The sequence below is a fragment of the Haliotis rufescens genome, unplaced genomic scaffold (genome assembly GCF_023055435.1).
Source record: "Haliotis rufescens isolate VD_foot unplaced genomic scaffold, xgHalRufe1.0.p SCAF_12, whole genome shotgun sequence".
NCBI lineage: Eukaryota > Metazoa > Mollusca > Gastropoda > Lepetellida > Haliotidae > Haliotis > Haliotis rufescens.
Genome location: NW_025963802.1, coordinates 42,649,902 through 42,676,054, shown reverse-complemented (window position 1 = coordinate 42,676,054; position 26,153 = coordinate 42,649,902). Strand labels below are relative to the sequence as shown.

Genomic DNA, 26,153 nt, shown 5'->3' with positions numbered 1-26,153 from the left:
CACATCACCCAATATTTACAAGCTCCTATGTACGGAGCTTGCTCGTACCCGTTTTAACATTATCTTCCTGAAACAATAACTAACGATTAAAACAAAAAGGCATTGTAAATACTCAGATGATGGCCTGTTTATAAGATAAAGTCGCCTTTTATAAGTAAGTGGGATGTTTTTACAGTTGTTCTTGTGATTAACGAGAAAATTACGAACGCTTTCTAGGCGTCCGAAAACCCCCAAAACGTGGAGTGAGTGAGTATGGTTTTACTCCGCTTTTAGCACTATTCCAGCAATATCACGGCGGGGGACACCGGAAATGGGCTTCACATATTGTACCCACGTCGGTAATCGAACTCGAGTCTTTGAACGTCTTTGACGAGCGAACGCTTCAACCACTAGGCTACCCGACCGCCCCCCAAACACGTCGATATATAATCCACCTTGAAACAATGAATGAAATTCTCGTTTAAAAACCCCACAACCTTAACGCTGATGTTGTAGGTATAATCTAAGAAGGCTGGTAATGGCATAGTTAATGGACTAAGTTTTTAAATTTATTTTATTTCATTTATCGAAAATGCAACATTTAAAAAAATGAAATGTGACTTTCTTGGTAAGTTAAACAAGTGTTCGCGATAACCACTCCTACTCCGGCAAAGTACTAACGATAAGCGCCGATGGCAGCGACCTTTGCTTACAGGCGTAGACCATCTGTGTCACGGTGGAAAGATACTGACTCCGACATCAGTATTTAGTGACACTTTCTACATCCATCATGATGTTTATTTATTATTTTTTCAACTGTTTTTATGTATTTTCTTCCCTGTGGTTAACTGGCAATGCATCCACAAACGACATTGACCCAAGTAAGTAAAACTTCACATATTTTAAGTTTTTATATACCATGGGATTTTACAGGTGTCGCCTTATCAGTTAACACACTAAACATGACACACTGGGGTTTAAAAGAGAGATGCGTCAAACGTATCGATAGTGTTTGAAGCGCACGTACAATCAACGTAACGTTGACGAACATTCTTGACCAACTCGTGTTTTTCCGGGACAAGCCGAATAGCTTCTTGCAGGTTACGGAAAGGGGCGAGTGGTGACAAATGGTTGACGAAAACAGGCGTCGTCATTTTAAAGGGAGATAACTTCATATTCTTTCTTGAAGCTTATTGGTAGGGGCGTTACATTTTGTGATATTGCAATTCGCATTCAGTGTACCAGTGTAATATTGTTGAAAATTTATCAGCAGATGCATCGGTTGCAATACGTGTTGTATGGTCGAGTAGCTAAGTCCGAATGTACAAATGATTGATATATATGTTCAAAAGAGAGAAGAGCCCAGAGCGGGTTTCGAAGAGGACTCAAACCAAGCTATAGTGGCGATGGTCAAATGGTTAAAAATAAATTACCATAACAAAATGGTGATATGATAAACGAAGATGTGACTCTTCTAGATCGAGGCTCTGCCCAAAGACAACATTTTGATTAAACGTCTCACGATTGTTGGGGCGGTCGGGTAGCCTAGTGGTTAAAGCGTTCGCTCGTCATGCCGAAATCCCGGGTTCGATTCCCGACATGGGTACAATGTGTGAAGCCCATTTCTGGTGTCCCCCGCCGTGATATTGCTGTAATAGTGCTAAAAGCGGCGTAAAACCATACTCACTCACTCACTCTCACGATTGTTCCAGACTGCAAAGACCGGCTAGACAACTGCCACCATTACGGAGAGTCAGCCTGCAGGCAGCCATTCGAGGCCTGGGCCAGGCATAACTGTGCTAACTACTGCAATTTCTGTTCAGGTAAATGATGCTTAATAACAATGTCATTAAAAATCAGATCTTTCACTCTGATACGTTTCTGCATACTGATTCTGTTTGTTTGTTGTTTAACGCCGCACTCAGCAATATTCCAGCTATATGACGGCGGTCTGTAAGTAATCGAGTCTGGACCAGACAATCCAGTGACTGACATCATGAGCATCAATCCACGCAATTGGGATCGATGACATGCATCAACCAAGTCTGCAAGCCTGACAACCCGATCCCGTTAGTCGCCTCTTACGACAAGCATGGCTTGCTGAAGACCTATTCTACCCCGGATCTTCACGGGTCGCATACTGATCGGAGAACTCCCATGGAGGAACTGAACCCGCCCTTTTAAATGAAGGCATCTATCAGATGTCAGGTTCCTAAACAAATCGTCCTTATTTCTTTACGCCTCGATTTAAAAAAGTGAGTGAGTATGGTTTTACGCCGCTTTTAGCAATATTCCTGCAATATCACGGCTTCACACATTGTACCCATGTCGGGAATCGAACCCAGGTCTTCGGCGTGACGAAAGAACGCTTTAACCACTAATCTACCCCACCGTCCCTCGATTCAAAAAGAAGAGAGTTAGGGGTAGCCTAGTGGTTAAGGCGTTCGCTCGTCAGGCCAGAGTTCCGGTTTCGATTCCCCACATGGGAACAATGTGCGAAGTCAGTTTTAGTGTTGCCCACCGTGACATTGCTGGAATTCTGTAAAGCGGCGTAGAACCATACTTACTCTCACTTATAAACAAGAGCGAGATTAATTTATTTTGTTAAATTTGTTCAAGATACCTCCACGATGTTCATGTTGAACTCCACTGATTATGAATGTAACACCCCCCTGACTAACCACTGCATCTGTGACAGGCCCGACAACCCCAGTGCCTGAGTGTCGCGACACCGCCGACGACTGCGAGACCTATGTGAGGTCATCCTGTACCAACCCCGAGTTCGCCACGTGGGCGAGAGAGCAGTGTCGCTACTACTGCCGACTGTGCCCGAGTAAGTCGGAGGGCCCACTTAGGAATAAAAATATCAAAACTGGCATATGATCAGTGAGGCGTAATGATACTATATATTCAGCTTAAGCGGTACTCCAAGCATTGTGTGGCTTATGTTCCCATGTGAACGCGATACATTTAACACTCCTCACATTTCACCAAAAGGAAAAGAGAATATTTGAATTTATATTTTTCATTCTACCGGCACTTAACAAAAATAAATTAAGAGTCTCGTTCTATTTTTATTATCATTCAAAATAGACTTTGAGAAAAAGATGATAAAAAACTACGGTCTTACGCTACAAATACTCATGTTTCAGATATAGTCCAATTGTTCTCTTTCAGAGCAGGTCCTTTCGGAAATTGATTCTTTAACTACAACACTGCCACCCGAAAGTGAGTTTCGAAATACACTATGTTGCACAATTTTCAATAAAATAGAAGGTAATTTAAGGTACCGACGTTTACTACAATATCTGAAAAACTATTGGACCTACTCCATTCAAATCGAAAGGTTGCACGGGAATCACGCACGCACGAATACGGTGTCAGCGTTGGGCGTCTCAACGTGCGTGATTCCGGTGCAACCTTTCGAGTTGAGTTGATTGGTTCAACTGTGTCATATGGCCCTGTGACGCAGGGGTAGCATTATGCAGATGGCTGTTACAATGAATGCTCGTTCCACCCGTGACGAACAGGTCTGGTTGTTGATGAAATATAGTGATAGCTAAATAGACAGATTTTTTATTCATGCACCGATTGTCTTTAAATGTAATATCCAGTTATGTATGACTGTTTACTAATCTCATACCAACTTTGACTGGAGTAGGTCCGATAGTTTCTCAGATATTGTAGTAAACGTCTGTACCTTAAATTACCTTCCAGACTATGCATCCCACATAGACCTATGAGGATTCTGTGGCGGAAAGGTCCTACGGCCTCATTCTTGGCGTTAAGTGGGGATCCACTACCATGTGTGGACAAGATGATTATTTATCATCGAACCAAGTGATTGAATCGTTGTTCATTATATCGGCCACTGGTTTGCTTTGACCAGATCTGATCATTGGTGTGCGGCTGTGACATTCTGACCATGACGTAATGGGGCGTAATGGGGCGTAGTGGGCAAGCGGTCAAAAGCGCCATGCTAGCAAGCGCCAGGTGCTGAGATCGTATCCCGCTAGTCACCGGGTTGTTTGGGACCAACAATGTTTACAGGTCCTTACAGTGTTGTCACTACCCCTAGTGTACAGTACATACACCCTGTGCACTTAAAATAACCCACCCATCTCACGGTAGATGACCAGATGGTGGAAACACGAATACAACATACACCCGAAAAACAAGTGTAAACACGTGTGGTGTCACCCTGGGCGAGTGACTTAGTTCAAATGTGCCTCTGTTCACCCAGCACGGAATGGGCACCCGATATGTGAGGTCGATTAAAAAACCTTCTAGCGCCCCTGGGCAGCTTGGGTTGTATACTCCCCAGGGAGTTGAGAATGATAAGTGGAATGCAAAGGGATCCACTGGTCGGGGATCAAATAAAACCGCATTTGAGCAGATACTAGTTCCTGGATACTTGCGGTACATATAAATGTATAGTTTAAATTTTAAAATTAAAAACAACATTCACTCAATAAGTATTGTAACCCGTAGGCTCAGCAGTGGATTTAAGGCGGTAGTGTATATCAATACATTACGTTTTGTTGAATAATAGATACATGTTTTCTTGTAGAAAACACACACACCACCACCACCACACCCCACTACCATCACCAGTGTGTTGACAAGGTGAAGTGTTCCTGTTCCCTCTTCGACCCCGACCACATCCCCCCCCCCCCCCCCCCCCCCACCACACTCATAACCCATCCCACCCCCACCCCACCACCATCACCACCAACGTTAAGTTGTACCTTGTGTTTGTAGAGTGCCTGGACAAGGTAAAGTGTTCCCTCTTCGGCAACTCCACGTGTGACGGGGAGTACCTCCACTGGGCCAAAACCAACTGCCCTGCCTACTGCAATTTCTGCACGCGTACGTACAAAAGTGCACCCTCTTGAGCAGTTGTAGTTGTAGTTGTCGTCGTGCAAACAAAAGATCAAATGAGAGCCTATCATTTCAGCTGATTGTATATATCAAGAGGATATGAGTATGTATTTTTTAAGCCATTGTGCTTTACCATAGACAAGTGATTCAAACCGGAATTAAGCAATTAGGTTACGTAATGGGCAATAGACAATTAGTTGAGAGCAATGTTGAGCATGTTGTTTTTATGATACTAAATCTTACATGCGGGATTTGATTGTATTTTGTCAGTACATACTTTCAGTATTCCATTCACATATTGGCCACCACTATTTTGCCTTTTTCGATCATTGGAATCTGTTTAGGAGGATAATCGAGGCTGATCGTTATCTGGCATTGACGTTTTACACTTACATACCTGACCGTGTTGGCAGCACCCCCAACTCCGCCGTCCCCCTGCCACGACATCGTCCCCAACTGTATCAACTACCACGGCGATATCTGCACCAACCCGATATATTCCCAGTGGGTCTTGGACAACTGCCGACTGTTCTGCAATCGTTGTTGACACACACGAACACCATGTATTCGGGGATTGTTCCAAATATATCACGATAAAAAGGTTGTGTATGTGCTTGATGGATTATTTATCATGTCTATGCACGAGGCTGGCTGTGTTTGTGTGAATTTGTACCCCGGCTTCTGTTTCCATTGGCTTTATCGCATGCAATGGTATATCGGATTCGAGGTGGCTCAATTAACTTAATTCATCTTTAATATTTCACGGGTATGCATACACAATACGTTCGTCCATCTCTCGTGAAGATCCGGGATGAATTATTCTTCAGCAACCCTTGTCGTAAGAGGCGACTAACGGGATCGGGTGGTCAGGCTTGCTGTCTTGGTTGATGCATGTCATCGTACCCCAGTTGCGTAGATCAATGCCCATGACGTCAATCACCGGATTGTCTGGTCCAGACACGATTATTTACATACCGCCGACAAATAGCTGAAATATTGCTGAGTGCGGCGTTAAACAACAAATAACAAACAAACGAATATATACGACGTCATTGCTGTGCAGTACTGATCATGACTCTTGACTCGCTCAATCAAAAATAAACATCAGCAGATCCGTTAGTGGTTATTTTCATCGCGCAGAACAAACTTACGAGGTGTAGACTTGGAATATTGCTTAAAGCGGCGTAAAACCATACTCACTATAATTCACTGACGCCAAATGAGTGCAACTCTGTGCATGAACTTAGTGCAAACCCTACCCGTAACTGATGGCACTGTGTAGAGCTCGCCCCTTTCCTTTAACTTGCAAGAAGACACCCACCCCCGCCCCCCCCCCCCCCCCCCCCCCCCCACACACACACACACACACCCGTCGATGCACGTCGTGTGCGAAAATCGAAAATCCCGCAGGATTAATTTTTGACTTTACATATGTCTTGCAATATACCCAACACACAGTTAAATGTGTTCAGTGACACTGTATAATACTGTAAGTTCCTATGTGTTTTCAATAGCATCTGGAATATATATGGTATATGGGGGAAATATACGTGAATCATTACGCAACGAGTCGCCAAAATGGCCGCGAAAGGGGCACGAGTCGCTATTCGGCTTGTCCCGTTATAACACGAGTTGTCACAATGCTTAAGTCTTCTTGCAGGTTACGGAAAGGGGCGAGTGGTGACGAATGGGGGACGAGTCTTCTTGCAGGTTACGAAAAGGGGCGAGTGGTGACGAATGAATGCTTAAGGCACATGTTGCACGGGAAATGCGATTTACCGTGTGGGCTGTGTAATCTGGGCGCTGATTGGTCAGAGCAGTCGCTGGTTTCACTTGCGCTGGAACCGAGCCGCGCCTTACCTCGTTGGTTCAAAATGTCGACTGCGGACTGAGTGCAATTCAACCGACCTCATGTTTTCGCGGGTGATGGAGTAACATCGTGTTACCACACCTGGGAAGTACTGACGATGACCTCAATACCCACTTTCCCTTTTGACCTACACTTGATATCTGTATCATCACAAAAAATTTTAATAAAAATATAATTTTAGATTATACAATTGGTAAAAATATGTAATGAAGTATCTTAACCAACGTGTGTTCATGAGTTTTTTTATGCAATCGGAACACACGAATGACTAGAAGGCTTTATTAAAAATTTCTTTTTCGACACATATTATTGGAAACAGACGGTGTCCAATCTATATTTGACAAGTCCAGACAATAGGCTGGGAAAGTGTGTGTGAGTGACATACTTATGTGATAGGTCTGTGACTAATCTGAAAGATAACATTTGTGCACAGATGAGTGTGTAGCGTTACGACTGTGCTGTGTCAAAGGTTAGAGTTCAATCCGTGCTTGTCTTAAGAGGCCGACCGGGTGGACGGACTTGGCGACTTGGTTGATGCATGTCACCGTGTCCTAATGCTCATGATTTCATCCACTGGATTGCCTGGTCCAGACTCTATTATGTACAGACCGTCGTCACATAGCTGGACTAGAACAAACAAGAACAAGAACAAGAAGACGGTCCCACAAATTTCGTAACATGCACGTTGCGACCTCAAGGTATAAGTGATCTGAATATATGTTCACATCGGCATCAGATCTGATTATACGCCAACATCAGCATCAGATCTGATTATACGCCAACACCAGCATCAGATCTGATTATACGCCAACACCAGCATCAGATCTGATTATACGTCAACATCAGCATCAGATCTGATTATACGCCAACATCAGCATCAGATCTGATTATACGCCAACATCAGCATCAGATCTGATTATACGCCAACATCAGCATCAGATCTGATTATACGCCAACACCAGCATCAGATCTGATTATACGTCAACATCAGCATCAGATCTGATTATACGCCAACATCAGCATCAGATCTGATTATACGCCAACATCAGCATCAAATCTGATTATACGTCAACACCAGCATCAGATCTGATTATACGCCAACACCAGCATCAGATCTGATTATACGTCAACATCAGCATCAGATCTGATTATACGCCAACATCAGCATCAGATCTGATTATACGTCAACACCAGCATCAGATCTGATTATACGTCAGCACCAGCATCAGATCTGATTATACGTCAGCGCCAGCATCAGATCTGATTATACGCCAACATCAGCATCAGATCTGAATATACGTCAACACCAGCATCAGATCTGAATATACGCCAACATCAGCATCAGATCTGATTATACGCCAACATCAGCATCAGATCTAAATATATTAACATCAGTATCGATTAAGAAATGCCAGTGGATATGATCAATGTTTTAAAGCGCTTTTAAAAATATTTTAGCACGGCAGGTGAACAAGGGATCGTTTTTCAGATAGCTTCCCAATGTAGTAATCGAACCTCAAGAACCCCCTTCAACCACTGGTTGAAATTTTAAGATATATCAACATGAAAATTATCTTTAGAAACAAATGGACATCATTTTCGGTTGTAACTTTTTACGAAGGAAGGGGTCAAAGTACAACAGCTGTTCTTGTGGTATAAAGGATCACCAGATCCATTTTAGATTTGAGATTGACCAGAGCAACATACTATGCCCTATATTGTCTTATCTTATTAGGGCCGTGATGTAACAGTGTTTAAAATATGTAACGAACGGAACCATTTATTTCAAATATACATTAAAAATATAACTGGAATAATTTTGAGCAACTACTCGAAAAAATGTTTATTATATTTTAGGAGCCTTACCATTTATTTCAAGCATACATTCAAAAAATAACTGGAATAATTTTTGGCAACTACGCGAGAAAATGCTATCACGACAAGTAGGAAACCTAATATTTACACTACTTAGTTTGACATGTGTTAAATAACATAGGAAGATGTTCTTACACAATAAGGCATATGCAAACTTAAACTTTGCACGTATTTAGAAATGTAGGTTACGTTTAAGAATTTTGAAAAAAGTTATCGCATTGCATGCTGGAGGCGACTCTGTACGCCTAATCTGGTTATCTTGGTACATGACGCAGACTCTGGTACTCTGCACAAGAACAAACATGTGGCCGCTGATCGTCTTCGCCTCAGCTGTATGTATCTCCGCACAAGTCTACGACCCAAGTTTGTACTTCTGTTCATGCATTTTCATTTTTGCTTAATCATGTAATAATTAATTTTGAAATAATTGAATAATTGAGATGACGAAATCTATTATGGAAATTAACATATTAGAGAAATATGTATTTGTGAATATCAGTTTGAAATGTAATATTGTTTGTTTGCTGTTTAACGCCGCTCTCAGCAATATTCCAGCTATATGACAGCGGTCTGTAAATAATCAAGTCTGGACCCAGTTCTTGGCACCATGAGCATCGATCCACGCAATTGGGATACGATGACATGCATCAACAAAGTCAGCGAGTCTGACCGCCCGTTCCCGTTAGTCGCCTCTTAAGACAAGCATAGTCGCCTTTTACGGCACGGGTTTCTGAAGACATATTATAACCCGGATCTTCACGGGATTGATATGTAGTAATGTGTATTTGATTAGTGCAGGGCACCAAGAAATCTGAGTAAGACATATACATATACCATCTTCATTCATCAAGGGTATTATGTCCCCATTCGATAACATAAGTGCCCTGGACCAAATCGATGTCATTGCTTGATTTTGGAAGTGAGATTACTATCTCCCTCTCTCTTCCTCTATCTTCCACAGAATTTGTCTCGCACATGATTGTAATTTGTTTGGCTGGCTACTGTCATTGGCGGTGGGTGATGTGAAATGTGAGTTTAACGTCGCGTCCAAGATTATTACACCAACATAAGAACGTAAGTGTTATGTGCACATGCAATGTGGTTTATGAAACATTGGCATGTACATAAGTGTCTAGCTTGGGAACATCCGAAATAGACATGACAAGATGGTGATCTGTATACAGTCATGAAAACTGAGGTGAAATGGTGTTTGACGTCGCGTTCAAGATCATTGCACTTATATAGCGACATGCATGTGTGTGTGTGTGTGTGTGTGTGTGTGTGTGTGTGTGTGTGTGTGTGTGTGTGTGTGTGTGTGTGTGTGTGTGTGTGTGTGTGTGTGGCTTGTTCTAGTCCGGACTAATGCCGATTTTATAGTGCTAGCCCACTGAGAGATCATTATGCCGCAGTTTAACATTAATACCCCACTCAGACACACTATACAGACTCCGAGCCGAGCAGTCCTTGTTTTAGCTCCTCAAAGCCGAGTACCAGGCTGGGTGACAACAAGTACTATCTTGTAACGTCTTTTGGTATTGCCGGGCATCGAACTTCCGACCGCCTGCTCTCCGGGCGCTCCGGACGCTCTACCATTAGACCGTGGAAGGATTACACTGTGGTGTGGTGTTTCGATATGGCACTATAGCACTAAATTAATGTACCACAAGTGAAACATGCCCCCACAATCAGGAGAGAAGTAGTCATCCACATATACATGCACGTTTTTTATACTTCTAATAACGTGTTACATATTCGGATATATTGATGTTTTCCACCTCACGAGTGACCAAGTCGGACGTACTCTGTGTGTCATAGGTTCCTGACACATTTTAAATACTATTTAAAACTATTTTGTCTTTCTATGTATGATGGGTCATTGCGCTGTATATAAAATATATTTTAATACCTCAACATTTTTCAGAATGTTGACCTAAAGAAAGTCTTTCACTTTGATAAAAGTCCGTCAGATATGAATTTGTCGACAAGTTGGCGAATTGACTTTGATGGGCGGTGGGACAGCCTAGTGGTTTAAGCGTTCGCTCGTCACACCGAAACCCCGGGTTCGGCTCCTCACTTGGGTACAACGTTTGAAGACCATTTCTGGTGTCCGTCAGATTATCGTTTTTGCTATAATACTGCAAAAAAAGCGGTGTAATATTATACTCACTCACTGTATTGATCAGTCCTGTTGTTTGATCGACAGGAGGCGATAAATTACGTGTCTAATGGATTATTCTAGACTAAGGTACGCACGCACCTGCATTGTACGATCCTGTCGTGTTTCAGCACCTGTCCTATAAGATCATATCGTGTTTCAGCGTGCCTCGACAAGTTGCCGGACTGTGAGAGGTACGGGCACGACTCCTGCGTTGGGAAGTATGCAGCCTGGGCCAGGGACAACTGCAACAACACTTGCAGATACTGCATAGGTACGTCGTTACAATCAGCACATGTCTAGTCTTTGATAGATGTATCTGTTACATCCGCGGTACCGTCATCCACGGTTTCTTTGTTAAAAAGCCGCTCAAACGTCATCCAATGCGTCTTTCTTAGAAAGCCGATCAAAAGTCGCCCACTGTGTCTTTCTCACGAAGTCGCTCAAACGTCGTACACTTTGTCTTTCTCAAAAAGCCGCTCAAACGTCGTCCACTGTCTTTCCTACAAAGCCACTCAAACGTCGTCCAATTTGTCTTTCTCACGAAGTCGCTCAAACGTCGTACACTGTGTCTTTCTCACAAAGTCGCTCAAACGTCGTCCACTGTGTCTTTCTCACGAAGTCGCTCAAACGTTGTACACTGTGTCTTTCTCAAAAAGCCGCTCAAACGTCGTCCACTGTGTCTTTCCCACGAAGCCGCTCAAACGTCGTTCACTGTGTCTTTCTCACGAAGACACTCAAACGTCGTCCACTGTGTCTTTCTTACAAAGCCGATCAAACGTCTCTTTTAGAAACCCGCTCAAAACAATGTCACCTGTGTCTTTTTTAGAAATAAAAACATCTTCCACTATGTTACCTCGTCCATTGTGTGTCTTTTACGAACCCCCTCAAACATTGTCCAATCTGTTACAGGCCCCACCAAAGCGCCACCCCCGTGTGTTAACACTCTGGCAGACTGCGAGAAGTATGGGACAGCAGCCTGTTCGAATCCCACGTATAAAGATTGGTCGGAAAACCATTGTCGCTATTTCTGTAGAAAGTGTTCATGTAAGTGTATCAACTTTCGACTAATGTCGTTAACTTCCTTTACAGTTCGTCAGACATTCGCATAAGTACATGGCGGCTGGTCAGTGGGGTGGGATGGGGTGGGGTGGGGTGGGGTGGGATGGGGTGGGGTGACATATCCAATAGTTAGTCCTTTAACATCATCATATTTCGGACCGCCTCCGTGGTCTAGTGGTAAAGCGTCCGCCCGGAGAGCGGAAGGTCCGGGGCTAGATCCCCGGCCGCGTCATACCAAAAGACGTTAAAGATGGTACTTGTTGTTACCCTGTCTGGCGCTCGGCATTAAGGGGCTAAACAAGGACTGTTCGGCTCGGAGGCAGTATACTGTGTCTGAGTGGGGTATTCATGTTACACTGCGGCATTGTATCTTAGTGAGCTAGCACTATAAATCGGCATCAGTCCGGACTAGTACAAGCAGCCACACAAATACACACACATGCATGCACGTCGCTATATAAGTGCATTAATCTTGGATGCGACGTTAAACCCCATTTCACCACACCTTATCATATTTCGCCTTATGTGTTGTTTTGTAATATATGTTTCAGCTGATGTGTTGGCCAAATTGGACGCAATAGTTACGACCATGTCACCCGCATGTAAGTACAGTTGCCTCCCCCACGTAAGTATAGTGTCACCCCCTAAAAAGTGTAAGTATAGATATAACTGCATGTGAGTGAGTGAGTGAGTGAGTGAGTTGGGTTTAACGCCGCTTTTAACATTATTCCAGTTATATCACGACGTGTCAGCTTAATGTGGGAGGAAAGCCCCAAGTGATACAGGTCTTAGACGTTTACCACTTCGGTGAAACCAACGAGCACGGGTATTGTATGGTGATCCAACGTATGTATAGTCGTCACCCGTACATACGTATAGTCGTCACCTGTATGTAAGCATAGCCGTCACCAAACGTAAGTATAGTGGTCACTTGCATATAAGTATAGTCATCACCCCACGTAAGTATAGTCGTCACCCAACTTATGTATAGTAGTCACCCAACGTGAGTATAGTCGTCACCCCACGTATGTATAGTCGTCACCCCACGTAAGTATAGTCGTCACGCCACGTATGTATAGTCGTCACCCCAGATATATGTATAGCCATCACCCCACGTAAGTATAGTCGTCACCCCACATATGTATAGTCGTCACCCAACGTATGTATAGTCGTTACCCAACGTAAGTATAGTCGTTACCAAACGTATGTATAGTCGTCACCTGCATATAAATATAGTCGTCACCCTACATATGTATAGTCGTCACCCAACTTATGTATAGTAGTCACCCAACGTGAGTATAGTCGTCACCCCACGTATGTATAGTCGTCACCCCACGTAAGTATAGTCGTCACGCCACGTATGTATAGTCGTCACCCCAGATATATGTATAGCCATCACCCCACGTAAGTATAGTCGTCACCCCACATATGTATAGTCGTCACCCAACGTATGTACAGTTGTCATCGAACGTATGTATAGTCGTCACCTGTATATAAATATAGTCGTCACCCCACATATGTATAGTCGTCACCCAACGTAAGTATAGTCGTCACCCAACGTAAGTATAGTCGTTACCAAACGTATGTATAGTAGCCATCTGCATATAAGTGTAGTCGTCACCCCACATATGTATAGTCGTCACCTGTATATAAATATAGTCGTCACCCAACATATGTATAGTCGTCACCCACCGTAAGTATAGTCGTCACCCAACGTAAGTATAGTCGTTACCAAACGTACGTATAGTCGTCACCTACATATAAATATAGTCGTCACCCCACATATGTATAGTCGTCACCCAACTTATGTATAGTAGTCACCCAACGTGAGTATAGTCGTCACCTGCATGTACGTATAGTCGTCACCCCACATATGTATAGTCGTCACCCAACGTGCGTATAGTCGTCACCCCACGTATGTATAGTCGTCACCCAACGTACGTATAGTCGTCACCCCACGTATGTATAGTCGTCACCTGCATATAAGTATCGTTGTCACCCCACATATGTATAGTCGTCACCTGCATATAAGTATAGACGTCACCCCACATATGTATTGTCGTCACCCCACATATGTATAGTCGTAACCCAACGCATGTATGATCGTCACCCCACGTATGTATAGTCGTCACCTGCATATAAGTATCGTTGTCACCCCACATATGTATAGTCGTCACCTGCATATAAGTATAGTCTTCACCCCACGTATGTATAGTCGTCACCCAACATAAGTGTAGTCGTCACCTAACGTAAGTATAGTCGTGACCCAACGTATGTATAGTCGTCACCTGCATGAAAGTATAGTCGTCACCCACATGTATAGTCGTCACCCAACGTATGTATAGTACTAATCCAACGTAAGTATAGTCGTCACCTGCATGAAAGTATAGTCGTCACCCCACGTATGTATAGTCGTCAGCCAACGTAAGTATACTCGTCACCTGCAAATATGTATAGTCGTCACCTGCACATAAGTATAGTCGTCACCTGCACATAAGTATAGTCGTCACCTGCACATAAGTATAGTCGTCACCCGAATGTAAGTATAGCATTATATGTCACTGAATGTCAGTCACTGTGATATGGTTTATTAGACTTTAACAGTGTGTGTGTGTGTGTGTGTGTGTGTGTGTGTGTGTGTGTGTGTGTGTGTGTGTGTGTGTGTGTGTGTGCTGTGTGTGTGTGTGTGTGTTGGTGTGTATCTCTCTGTGTGTGTTGTACTCAGTATATGTTTGTTTGTTTGTTGAACATCGATCTACACAATTGAGATACCAGTATATGATACATATATCTGATCGTATGTACTCAAAATATGATATATATTTATCTGTTTGTGTGCATTCAGTATATGATGTATACGTTTGTGTGTACTCTGCATATGATATACATCTGTTTGTGTTTTCTCAGTGTGCAAGGACAAGGTCAACTGCCGTGAATACACAAAAACTGCCTGTACAGGACAATACGCGCACTGGGCGAAAGAAAACTGTCCAGTCTTCTGCGGCCTTTGCACGTCTGGTAACATCTATATAAATATTCAATCGATGTTATAAGTAAACCTAGTTGTTACTTTGTAAAGATAGATTATGTATTACTATGTTAAATGGGGTTTAACGGCGCGTTCAAGATTATTGAACTTTCAAGCGACGTGCATGCACGTGTGTGTGGCTTCTTGTACTACCGGTGTAGGAGTCCCAACGTATCTTTGAATCACCCAAGACTGACTAGGGCCTAGGCTGAAATCACTCAAGAGTGACTTTGGCCAAGGTCGGGATCATTCTAGAGTGACTTGGCTGAGATAAATCTAAAGTGTTTGGAGCTTAGGCTGAGATCACTCTAGAGAGACTTGGTCTTAGGCCGAGATCATTCTAGAGTGACTTGGTCATAGGCTGAGATCACTCTAGAGCGACTTGGTCCTAGGCTGAAATCACTCTAGAGAGACTTGGTCCTAGGATGAGATCACTCTAGAGCGACTTGGTCCTAGGCTGAGATCACTCTAGAGTGACTTGGTCCTAGGCTGAGGTCACTCTAGAGTAACTTGGTCCTAGGCTGAGATCACTCTAGAACTACTTGGTCCAAGGCTGAGGTCACGCTAGAGAGACTTGGTCCTAGGCTGAGATCACTCTAGAGTGACTTGGCTGAGATAACTCTAGAGTGTTTGGAGCCTAGGCTGAGATCACTCTTGAGCGACTTGGTCCTAGGCTGAGATCACTCTAGAGTGACTTGGCTGAGATAACTCTAGAGTGTTTGGAGCCTAGGCTGAGGTCACTCTAGAGTGACTTGGTCCTAGGCTGAGATCACTCTAGAGTGACTTGGCTGAGATAACTCTAGAGTGTTTGGAGCCTAGGCTGAGATCACTCTTGAGCGACTTGGTCCAAGGCTGAGGTCACTCTAGAGTAACTTGGCTGAGATAACTCTAGAGTGTTTGGAGCCTAGGCTGGGATCACTCTAGAGTAACTTGGTCCTAGGCTGAGATCACTCTAGAGTGACTTGGTCCTAGGCTGAGATCACTCTAGAGTGACTTGGCTGAGATAACTCTAGAGTGTTTGGAGCCTAGGCTGGGATCACTCTTGAGCGACTTGGTCCTAGGCTGAGATCACTCTAGAGCGACTTGGCCCCAGGCTGAGATCACTCTAGAGTGACTTCGCTGAGATAACTGTAGAGTGTTTGGAGCCTAGGCTGAGATCACTCTTGAGCGACTTGGTCCTAGGCTGAGATCACTCTAGGGTGACTTGGTCCCAGGCTGAGATCACTCTAGGGTGACTTGGTCCTAGGCTGAGATCACTCTAGGGTGACTTGACTGAGATACCATGCCGCATTTAACATGAATACCCCGCTCAGACACGGTATATTGACTCCGAGCCGATCCATCCTTGCTTTTCCACTTAATGCCGAGCGCCAGACAGGGTAACAACAAGTACCATCTTTTAACGTCTTTTGGTATGACGCGGCCGGGGATACCCCACTCAGACAAAATATGCTGACTCCGTGCCGATCAGTCCTTGTACAACGTAAACGTACAACCTTTTAACGTATCTTTAGTACAACGCGGCCCCCGACCTACCGCTCTCCAGGGGGACGTTATATTAACTACCCCACGGGAACGTTGCGTATTGACAGGGGCGTTGGAGTGGCCTGATGGTTAAAACGTTCTCTCAACACACCGAAGTCGGGTTGGATTCAAGGATACATTCATGTGGCTCACATCGCACATCCCTACTCTGCCCTCCTGGCGTTATTAATAACATATGTGCCTCCATTTCAAATATATGTGTGATATTTATTATATATGTGCTTTTATTTATATTATATGCGTGTTTTTTATTATATATGTGATCTTATTTATATTATATGTGTGTTATTTATTATATATGCGCCTTTATTTCAAATATGTGTGTGTTATTTATTATATATGTGATTTTATTTCAAATATATGTGTGTTATTTATTATATATGCGCCTTATTTAACATATACGTGTGTTATTTATTATATATGTGCTTTTATTTATATCATATATGTGTTATTTATTATATATGCGCCGTTATTTAAAATATATGCGTGTTTTATTCATTATATATGCGTCTTTATTTAAAATATGTGTTATTTATTTATTATATATGCGCAGATATTTAAAACATGTGTGTGTTATTTATAATATATGCGCCTTCATATATAATTTTTTGGTGTTATTTATTATATATGCGCCGTTATTTAAAATATGTGTTATTTATTTATTATATATGTGCCTTTATGTATAATATATATGCGTTTTATTTATTACTAGTATATATGCGCCCTTAATTTAAAACATATGCTTTTTATTTATAATATCATGTTGTTCACTAGAAACCATGGTTTAGCCAGTCGGACAAATGTTACAGAACATACGTATACTACTCTTAAAGCTATTTTGACAACTCGTGATCAAAGGGGTAAATTTATATATATCAAGTTATTCACAAATTGGGGACAGATTATTGTAAATGATTCACCTCTAAGATTAAATATTAGGTGCCTTTCAACAAAACATCCTTTTCCTGAATTTTTCTTAATGCATGAAAATACATTCGCGATAAGAATCCGCATGTAAATATTAAAATAATTGTCACAACCAAAATACATCCGGCAACCAGTCTATGTACCAGGGGTTACGGTGAGGTGAGGTGAAATTGGGTTTAACGTCGCGTCAAAGATTATTGCACTTATATAGCGACGTGCATGCACGTGTATGTGTGTGTGTGGCTGCTTGTACTAGTCCGGACTGATGCCGATTTATAGTGCTAGCTCACTGAGATACCATGCCGCAGTTTAACATGAATACCCCACTCAGACACAGTATACTGCCTCCGAGCCGACCAGTCCTTGTTTTAGCCCCTTAATGCCGAGCGCCAGACAGGGTAACAACAAGTACAATCTTTTAACGTCTTTTTGTATGACGCGGCCCGGGATCGAACCCTGGACCTTCCGCTCTCCGGGCGGACGCTCTACCACAAGACCACGGAGGCGGTATACCAGGGGTTACGACACACCATGTGAAACATTCGTATTGTTTAATAAAGGACACATTGCTGTGCGGAAATTGGTTAAATCGGTGTAAAGTTTGAAATTGCAATTATTTTAACGTGTGTTTTTTGCTGTTGTATCAAGTCGTTATTGACGTGGCAAATAACATTTTTATTAAAAATGGATAAAAAATAAAGGCCGGAGAAATGTATCATTTCCAATACATCACGTTTAAATGTGGGTCTGAGTGACACATTTTACATATTTCAACAGGCCCTACCGTTCCCACGGTGTGTGCCGACACCATCCCCAACTGCGCGCAGTACAGCAGCACCGTCTGCAGCGACTCCCACTACCTCCTCTGGGTGGAGGACAACTGCAGGAAGTACTGCGGACTCTGCCCCGGAGGTGAGCCATTGATATTAATACGACTACGACTACGACTATGACTACGATACGACTACTACTACTACTACTACTACTACTACTACTACTACGACGACGACGACGACGACGACGACGACGACTACTACTACTACTACTACTACTACTACTAATATCAGACAATAGATCCCTCCACCCCCGCTCTTCCCTAATCGCTTATATTTTCCAATCATAATGGGAGGGCGTGGTTTGATTAACGTGGGGGCTCTTCATGACAGAAATGTATTGTGCACTTTTGCACACATTTATTTGTCTGATGATCCTCTTGTGAAGCATGTCAAGAATCATGATGAAAACAAGGTATTCCACAGTTTTCTTAAACGAGCCAAGGATGTGGGACATTATCTTCAATGTCAGTGTAGATTTTGTTCTGAAATGCTGGACTGTACAGATATGAGTGTCAACCAAGCGAGATGTCATATCAAATCGGCCCAGACTCAGTTTTTCAAGTCGGCTAGCCTGAAAAGGGAAACAGAAGGCTTTAATGAGACTGTCCAACATATTGTCAGTGGATGCCCAGTTTTGGCACATACACAGTATCTTAAGCGATATGATGGCGAGGCTCGATCACTTTATTGCCGTCTTCGCCATGCTTGTGGTTTTGACACAGAAGTCTATTCATGGTACGACCCAGAATATGTAGAGGGCGTTATGGAAAAAGATAAATACAAAATTCTTTGGAATATGCCTATATACAGCCTCAGGCATATCCAGGCCAACAAACCTGATCTTGTCCTTTTTGATAAATCCAATGAAATAATTTTTATCATTGAATTTTCTGTCCCTTTTGACACTTATGTGATTGACAAGATTGAGGAAAAACATGGCAAATATGCGGACCTCGCTTTCGAAATGTCACGCTTGCATCCCAATAGGCAGGTTGTCCGACTCCCCATTGTTCTCGGTGCCTTAGCGTTGGTACCTCCTAATCTGTTGACTGACAATGGGAGAGTACCCGGGTTTGCTGCCAGGAATACAGCCCTTCTGACAACCTGGGTAATGCAGAAGGCTGCAGTGCTGGGGAGTCTTCACATTGAAGCATGTCATCGATCCTAATTGCGTGGATCGATGCTCATGATATTAATCACTGGATTGTCTGGTCCAGACTCGCTTATTTACAGACCGCCGTCATATAGCTGGAATATTGTTGAGTGCAGCGTTAAACAACAAACCAACCAGCCAAATCACATTCTCCGAAAAGTTCTGGGTTGGTTTGACTAGGCAGCTCTTCGTGGGAGAAGTCCCATTCACTGTCTGGGCTGCGTGTCGAGGGGGCAAGGGCCCTGAGCTGATGATGAGCCTAACCAGCCTGACTGCCAGGATCACCCAAACCCTCTTTGTTGCATTTATTTATTATGATCTGTAAATAATAAAAAAATATCATCCGGAGTGAGTCGTCGGTTATGTCAAAGCCATTCGTAATCTCCCGTTAAAGGAACAGTGTTCCAGTAAACGAACATCGGATGTACTGAAGAGGGCTACATCGTTTGTGTTCGATATATACGAAGCTGAAGGTCTTGTAAGTTGGGAGGACTATTTCGAACAGTGTTTCTATTGTAACAACTCTTCTTTTGTGAACAAAACTCACTCACCCACTCACTCACTCACTCACTCACTCACTCACTCACTCACTCACTCACTCACTCTGTATGTTTCAGGGGGACCTGTACAACCAGTGACCCCTGGCCCCGGGGCCCCGACTGTACCAGCTATCATCACCCCTCAACCACACTTTGTGACACCGGCACCCCCGGGCAAGTGATAGTTTCAAGGTTGCAATATCTGATGCAAATAAAACAACTTGTGATGAGCTGGATGTTTGTTATTCCTTATTAATCAGTAATGTTTGTTTGTTCGTTTAACGCCGCACGCAGCAATATTCCAGCTTTATGAAGGTGGTCTGTAAATAATCGAGTGTGGACCAGACAATCCAGTGATTGATACCATGACCACCGACCCACGCAATTGGGATACGATGACATCATAATGAAAAGACGGAAAGAGTGAAATGAATAATTGGGCATGTTTCAGTGAATGAGACATGTTTGTTTGTTTGTTAACACCGCACGTGTATAATCCAGCTACACCACGGCGATGTGTAAATAATGGAGTGTGGATCAGACAAAACGATGATTAATATAATGAGCAACGATTCCCGCCGCCAGGGTACGTTGACACGCCCTCAACCAAGTCACTTGACCACCTTATCTATTACGTCGCCGGGTACGACAAGTATAGCTTGCTGGGGGCCAATCGTATAACCCAGAATCCAAACTGCTACTACTACTACTACTACTACTACCACTACTACTACTACTACTACTACCACTATGCCCTTTTGTCTGGCCCAAATTCCACACATCATACGCACATATAGAGAGCGTACACGTATTGCTCCGCATCAGGTTAATCCTTTTTGTTCTCAGCTCCCTGGGGAGTATACCACCCAAGCACAACACTTCAGTAAAGGTATATACCCACTACAAGACTGCCCCTGGATAGAGCAAGGGATTACCCACAATACTGTTTTGTGATTTAGTCGCCACAACACGGCGGCTGTATCGTTAAAAGATGCTGAAACTTCGAACTTGTACACTTTTACACTGCAGCCAGAAACTTCGCTCAGTAACGCAGCGTCAGGAATGGATGAATAGAATTGCAACAGCAACGGATGCTACAGTTACCCACATTGTAACCACCCGATCCCCATTTTTGTCGGCTCTTACGAAATCACCATGGAACCTGGTGTACTCAAGAAAACCCAAATTTACTGAAAAACAGAAATAATTTTTTTTTATATGCATATAAAATATAGGGATAGGTAAATTATGGTTCACCAACTTCGAAAGAGTTCTCTTTTCACTGATGTTACAGTAAACTGAGGTTATAACGAACTCAAATGGGCCAATAGTTTTAGTTCGTTATAACTGTAGTTCGTATATACAACGTCTATACAGCAAATGGCCGGGACCAAGTTCGTAATATCCGTCAGTTCGTTATAAGCGTGTTCGTTATAAATGTAGTTTACTGTATTATACATTCGGTATGTTTATTCATTTAGACACAGTTTGATGTCTGACAAGGTCGAAGTCTGACGACTGAGACGTCTGACAGTGTTAGAGTCTGGTGACTGAGATGTCTGACAGTGTTAGAGTCTGGTTAGAGTCTGGTGACTGAGATGTCTGACAGTGTTAGAGTCTTGTGACTGAGACGTCTGACAGTGTTAGAGTCTGGTGACTGAGATGTCCGACAATGTTAGAGTCTGACGACTGAGATGTCTGACAGTGTTAGAGTCTGGTGACTGAGATGTCTGACAGTGTTAGAGTCTGGTGGCTGAGATGTCTGACAGTGTTAGAGTCTGCTGACTGAGATGTCTGACAATGTTAGAGTCTGGCGACTGAGATGTCTGACAGTGTTAGAGTCTGGTGGCTGAGATGTCTGACAGTGTTAGAGTCTGCTGACTGAGATGTCTGACAATGTTAGAGTCTGGCGACTGAGATGTCTGACAGTGTTAGAGTCTGGCGACTGAGATGTCTGATGGTGTTAGAGTCTGGTGACTGAGATGTCTGGCGGTGTTAGAGTCTGGCGACTGAGACGTCTGACGGTGATAGAGTCTGGTGACTGAGACGTCTTACAGTGTTAGAGTCTGGTGAATAAGACCTCTGACAGTGTTAGAGTCTGGTGACTGAGATGTCTGACGGTGATAGAGTCTGGTGACTGAGACGTCTTACAGTGTTAGAGTCTGGTGAATAAGACCTCTGACAGTGTTAGAGTCTGGCGACTGAGACTTCTGGCGGTGTTAGAGTCTGACGACTGAGATGTCTGACAGTGTTAGAGTCTGGTTACTGAGACGTCTGACGTTGTTAGAGTCTGACGACTGAGATGTCTGACAGTGTTAGAGTCTGGTGACTGAGACGTCTGACAGTGTTAGAGTCTGGTGACTGAGACGTCTGAGAGTGTTAGAGTCTGGTGACTAAGACTTCTGACGATGTTAGAGTCTGACGACTGAGACGTCTGACAGTGTTAGAGTCTGGTGACTGAGACGTCTGACAGTGTTAGAGTCTGGTGACTGAGACGTCTGACAGTGTTAGAGTCTGGCGACTGAGACTTTTGGCGGTGTTAGAGTCTGGTGACTGAGACGTCTGACAGTGTTAGAGTCTGGTGACTGAGACTTCTGACGGTGTTAGAGTCTGACGACAGAGATGTCTGACAGTGTTAGAGTCTGGTAAATATGACGTCTGACAGTGTTAAGGTCTGGTGACTGGTGGAAGTCACTATATAACCTTGTCGTACGTCGAGAGCTGACGTTTGAACGATTAATATTGTTACAAACACATTACGACATAATTACTTGATGAGATGTTGATGTTCACAATTTTGTAAACAGCTTCTTGCCGCTGGGCCACGGACAATAACAACATCTTATTGATCGATTAACACTTGCAGATGAAGAAAGGGGCTATAACACATATGGCTATGTTCATGTATGTGATTGACTGAGTTTGGGTTTAACGCCGCTTTAAACATCATTCCAGTTATATCACGGCGTGTTAGCTTGATGTGGGAGGAAAGCCTGAAGTGATGCAGGTCTCAGACGTGTACCACTTTGGTGAAACGTTAACCCACGAACATTAAGAATATCTTTATCGTCTTGAATGTAACTACATAATATTTTGCGATATTATATCTCAAATTGGTTGAAGCTGTTCTTTTCTTGAAAGCATATGTGTGATTGATGAATGCTATATGTATAAAACGTATATTATACATTTTATATGATATTAATCATGTTATACCGTTTTTCATAACCTCATGGGTGGATTCTGCACCTCATGTTTATTTAGACAAACAAATTCTCTCTCGTTTACCACTTTGGTGAAACCCACGAGCATGGTGCTGACGAACCTAGAAACATGATCGGAGCAAACGGTAGTCAAACCTAGAAACAGAAGTCTGTATGGCAAGCCGTTTTAACATTTATTACGGAATTACAGATATCTTCAATGGTTTTAAAGATATCGGTATTTTATTTAAAGATATCAATAATTTTTTAAGATATCAAAAAATAATTAAAGATATCTTAAATTCATTTGTGATATCTATAATAAAATTACTGATATCTTAAATGTTACGGTGATATCAACAAATTAGTTTTTGATATCTCTAAATGTATTTAAGATATCATTTAGCAGTTACCATCCTACTGTACATAAATATATTAGAAATAAATTCAAGATATCTAAATTCAATTCAAGATATCTTAAGATAAGTTATGCATATCTACAAATGCATTACAGATATCATTAATTCGTTTTAGATATCTTTAATTCAATTCAAGATATCGTTATATCAATTATTGACATCAGTCATCTAATTTAAGTAACATTATTAAAGTTTAATAATGGCAATATCAAGACATCAGCAATTCTTTTAAAGATATCAGTAAAACGTTTCAACATAACCTTAATTCATTTCGTGATATCTTAAATTTGATTGCAGATATCTACAACTATCTGTATTTAAGATATCTTCAATTCCATTTACGATATCTTCAATTCAATTGAATATATCTTCAATTCAATTCAGGATATCTTAAAAAGAATTGAAGCTATCTGTAATTCCGTAATAAATGTGAAAACGGCTTGCCATGACGACGTTTAAGAAGGTTTCCGAAACAGGCACATTTGTTGATGTTTGAGCGGGTTTGAAAAGAGACAAAATGGTCGATGTTTGAACGGGCTTTTGAAAGAGACATATTGGATGAATATATCTCACATACTGAGTACACAAAAAACATATACATCATATACTGAATGCACACTAACATTAACGTGAACATCCAGGTAGAATAGGTCTTCAGAAACCCATGATATCCAATATCTGTAATGCTTTGGGTGAAGATCATGTGCCGCTATGACTGAAGATCCTGTGCCACTATGCATGAAGATCCTGTGCCGCTATGCATGAAGATCATGTACCGCTATGCATGAAGATCATGTACCGCTATGACTGAAGATCATGTGCCGCTATGCATGAAGATCATGTACCGCTATGACTGAAGATCATGTGCCGCTATGCATGAAGATCATGTGCCGCTATGCATGAAGATCATGTACCGCTATGCATGAAGATCATGTACCACTATGCATGAAGATCCTGTGCCGCTATACATGAAGATCATGTGCCGCTATGCATGAAGATCATGTGCCGCTATGACTGACGATTATGTGCCGCTATACATGAAGATCATGTACCGCTATGCATGCAGATCATGTGCCACTATACATGAAGATCATGTGCCGCTGTGCATTGCGTAAAAATCGCGTTCAATTATGCTTTCTGGTTAAGATCATGTGTCTCTATGCGTTCTGTGATGATCCTATACTGCAGCGATAATGTACATATTTCGTACCAATTTTATTTTGTTTAATATCACATGCACCGCTACATGTATTGAACACATTGCATGTTCTATATCACCTACGCGTGCTTTACATGAATATAACCAGATCATCTCATTCGTTTTAGGACGTTTGATTTTCTGTTTGAATTAAATATTGATTATTGTAATTATGTACACATTTGCCCGTCTTCATTATGCAGATTAATATATAGAATGCATTGTGGCATGAAATAGTGACCATATGTAGTTGCAAATATATTCCAGGCAACTGATGTCCCAGTGCGGCAATAATCTCTATATTTAATTTCACATTTGTTCCAGACAACTGATGTCCAACTGCGGCAATAATCTCCATATTTAATTTCACATTTGTTCCTGACAACTGATGAACAACTGCGGCAATAATCTCCATATTTAATTTCACATTTAAAAATTAATTTTGTTCCAGACAACTAATGTCCAACTGCGGCAATAATCTCGATATTTAATTTCCCATTTGTTCCAGACAACTGATGAACAACTGCGGCAATAATCTCTATATTTAATTTCACATTTGTTCCAGACAACTGATGTCCAACTGCGGCAATAATCTCCATATTTTATTTCACATTTGTTCCTGACAACTGATGACCAACTGCGGCAATAATCCCCATATTTTATTTCACATTTAAAAATTAATTTTGTTCCAGACAACTGATGTCCAACTGCGGCAATAATCTCTATATTTAATTTCCCATTTGTTCCAGACAACTGATGAACAACTGCGGCAATAATCTCCATATTTAATTTCACATTTGTTCCAGACAACTGATGTCCCAATAATCTCTATATTTAATTTCACATTTGTTCCAGACAACTGATGTCCCACTGAGGCAATAATCTCGATATTTAATTTCACATTTGTTCCAGACAACTGATGAACAACTGCGGCAATAATCTCCATATTTAATTTCACATTTGTTCCAGACAACTGATGTCCAACTGCGGCAATAATCTCGATATTTAATTTCACATTTGTTCCAGACAACTGATGAACAACTGCGGCAATAATCTCTATATTTAATTTCACATTTGTTCCAGACAACTGATGTCCAACTGCGGCAATAATCTCCATATTTAATTTCACATTTGTTCCAGACAACTGATGTCCAACTGCAGACATAATGAAGTTATGAAGTATTAAATATAATCCAGACAACTCTTTGTTTGTTGTGTAACGCCGTACTCGGCAATATTGCAGCTTGATGATGGCGGCTGGAGACAACTCATGTCCCACTGAGGCAATAATCTCTATATTTAATTTCACATTTGTTCCAGACAACTGATGAACAACTGCGGCAATAATCTCCATATTTAATTTCAAATTTGTTCCAGACAACTGATGTCCAACTGCGGCAATAATCTCGATATTTAATTTCAACTTTGTTCCAGACAACTGATGAACAACTGAGGCAATAATTTCTATATTTAATTTCACATT

At 42.1% G+C, this 26,153-nt stretch overlaps 2 protein-coding genes across 3 annotated transcripts; both read left to right on the top strand.

Moving 5' to 3' along the window:
• Positions 1–654: 654 nt before the first annotated feature.
• On the top strand, positions 655–5,473 carry LOC124119047. Of its 2 annotated transcripts, none has more exons than XM_048393820.1 (6): positions 655–860; positions 1,692–1,802; positions 2,678–2,812; positions 3,157–3,207; positions 4,741–4,848; positions 5,274–5,473. In XM_048393820.1, exons 1-6 carry the CDS (start codon positions 770–772, stop codon positions 5,405–5,407), a joined length of 630 nt encoding a protein of 209 aa, XP_048249777.1. In that variant the 5' UTR covers positions 655–769; the 3' UTR covers positions 5,408–5,473. The 2 variants fall into 2 exon arrangements, with proteins under 2 accessions (XP_048249777.1, XP_048249778.1); XM_048393821.1 differs by having other exon boundaries at positions 5,205–5,344.
• A 3,345-nt stretch (positions 5,474–8,818) lies between these two features.
• LOC125378265 lies at positions 8,819–20,080 on the top strand. The gene is made up of 7 exons (XM_048393705.1): positions 8,819–8,968; positions 10,924–11,034; positions 11,673–11,807; positions 12,374–12,424; positions 14,730–14,840; positions 18,100–18,234; positions 19,929–20,080. The coding sequence occupies exons 1-7, from the start codon at positions 8,872–8,874 to the stop codon at positions 20,030–20,032; spliced, it is 744 nt and encodes a 247-aa protein (XP_048249662.1). The 5' UTR covers positions 8,819–8,871; the 3' UTR covers positions 20,033–20,080.
• Positions 20,081–26,153: the final 6,073 nt, after the last annotated feature.

What these genes read in the sequence shown, in the direction of transcription:
- LOC124119047 (XM_048393820.1), top strand. Translation starts at nt 770, where the DNA reads ATGATGTTTATTTATTATTTTTTCAACTGTTTTTATGTATTTTCTTCC. An exon ending in CACAAACGACATTGACCCAA is followed by an intron (nt 861 to 1,691) that starts GTAAGTAAAACT and finishes CGATTGTTCCAG; the next exon opens with ACTGCAAAGACCGGCTAGAC. An exon ending in CTACTGCAATTTCTGCACGC is followed by an intron (nt 4,849 to 5,273) that starts GTACGTACAAAA and finishes CCGTGTTGGCAG; the next exon opens with CACCCCCAACTCCGCCGTCC.
- LOC125378265 (XM_048393705.1), top strand. Translation starts at nt 8,872, where the DNA reads ATGACGCAGACTCTGGTACTCTGCACAAGAACAAACATGTGGCCGCTG. An exon ending in CACTTGCAGATACTGCATAG is followed by an intron (nt 11,035 to 11,672) that starts GTACGTCGTTAC and finishes AATCTGTTACAG; the next exon opens with GCCCCACCAAAGCGCCACCC. An exon ending in TTTCTGTAGAAAGTGTTCAT is followed by an intron (nt 11,808 to 12,373) that starts GTAAGTGTATCA and finishes TATATGTTTCAG; the next exon opens with CTGATGTGTTGGCCAAATTG.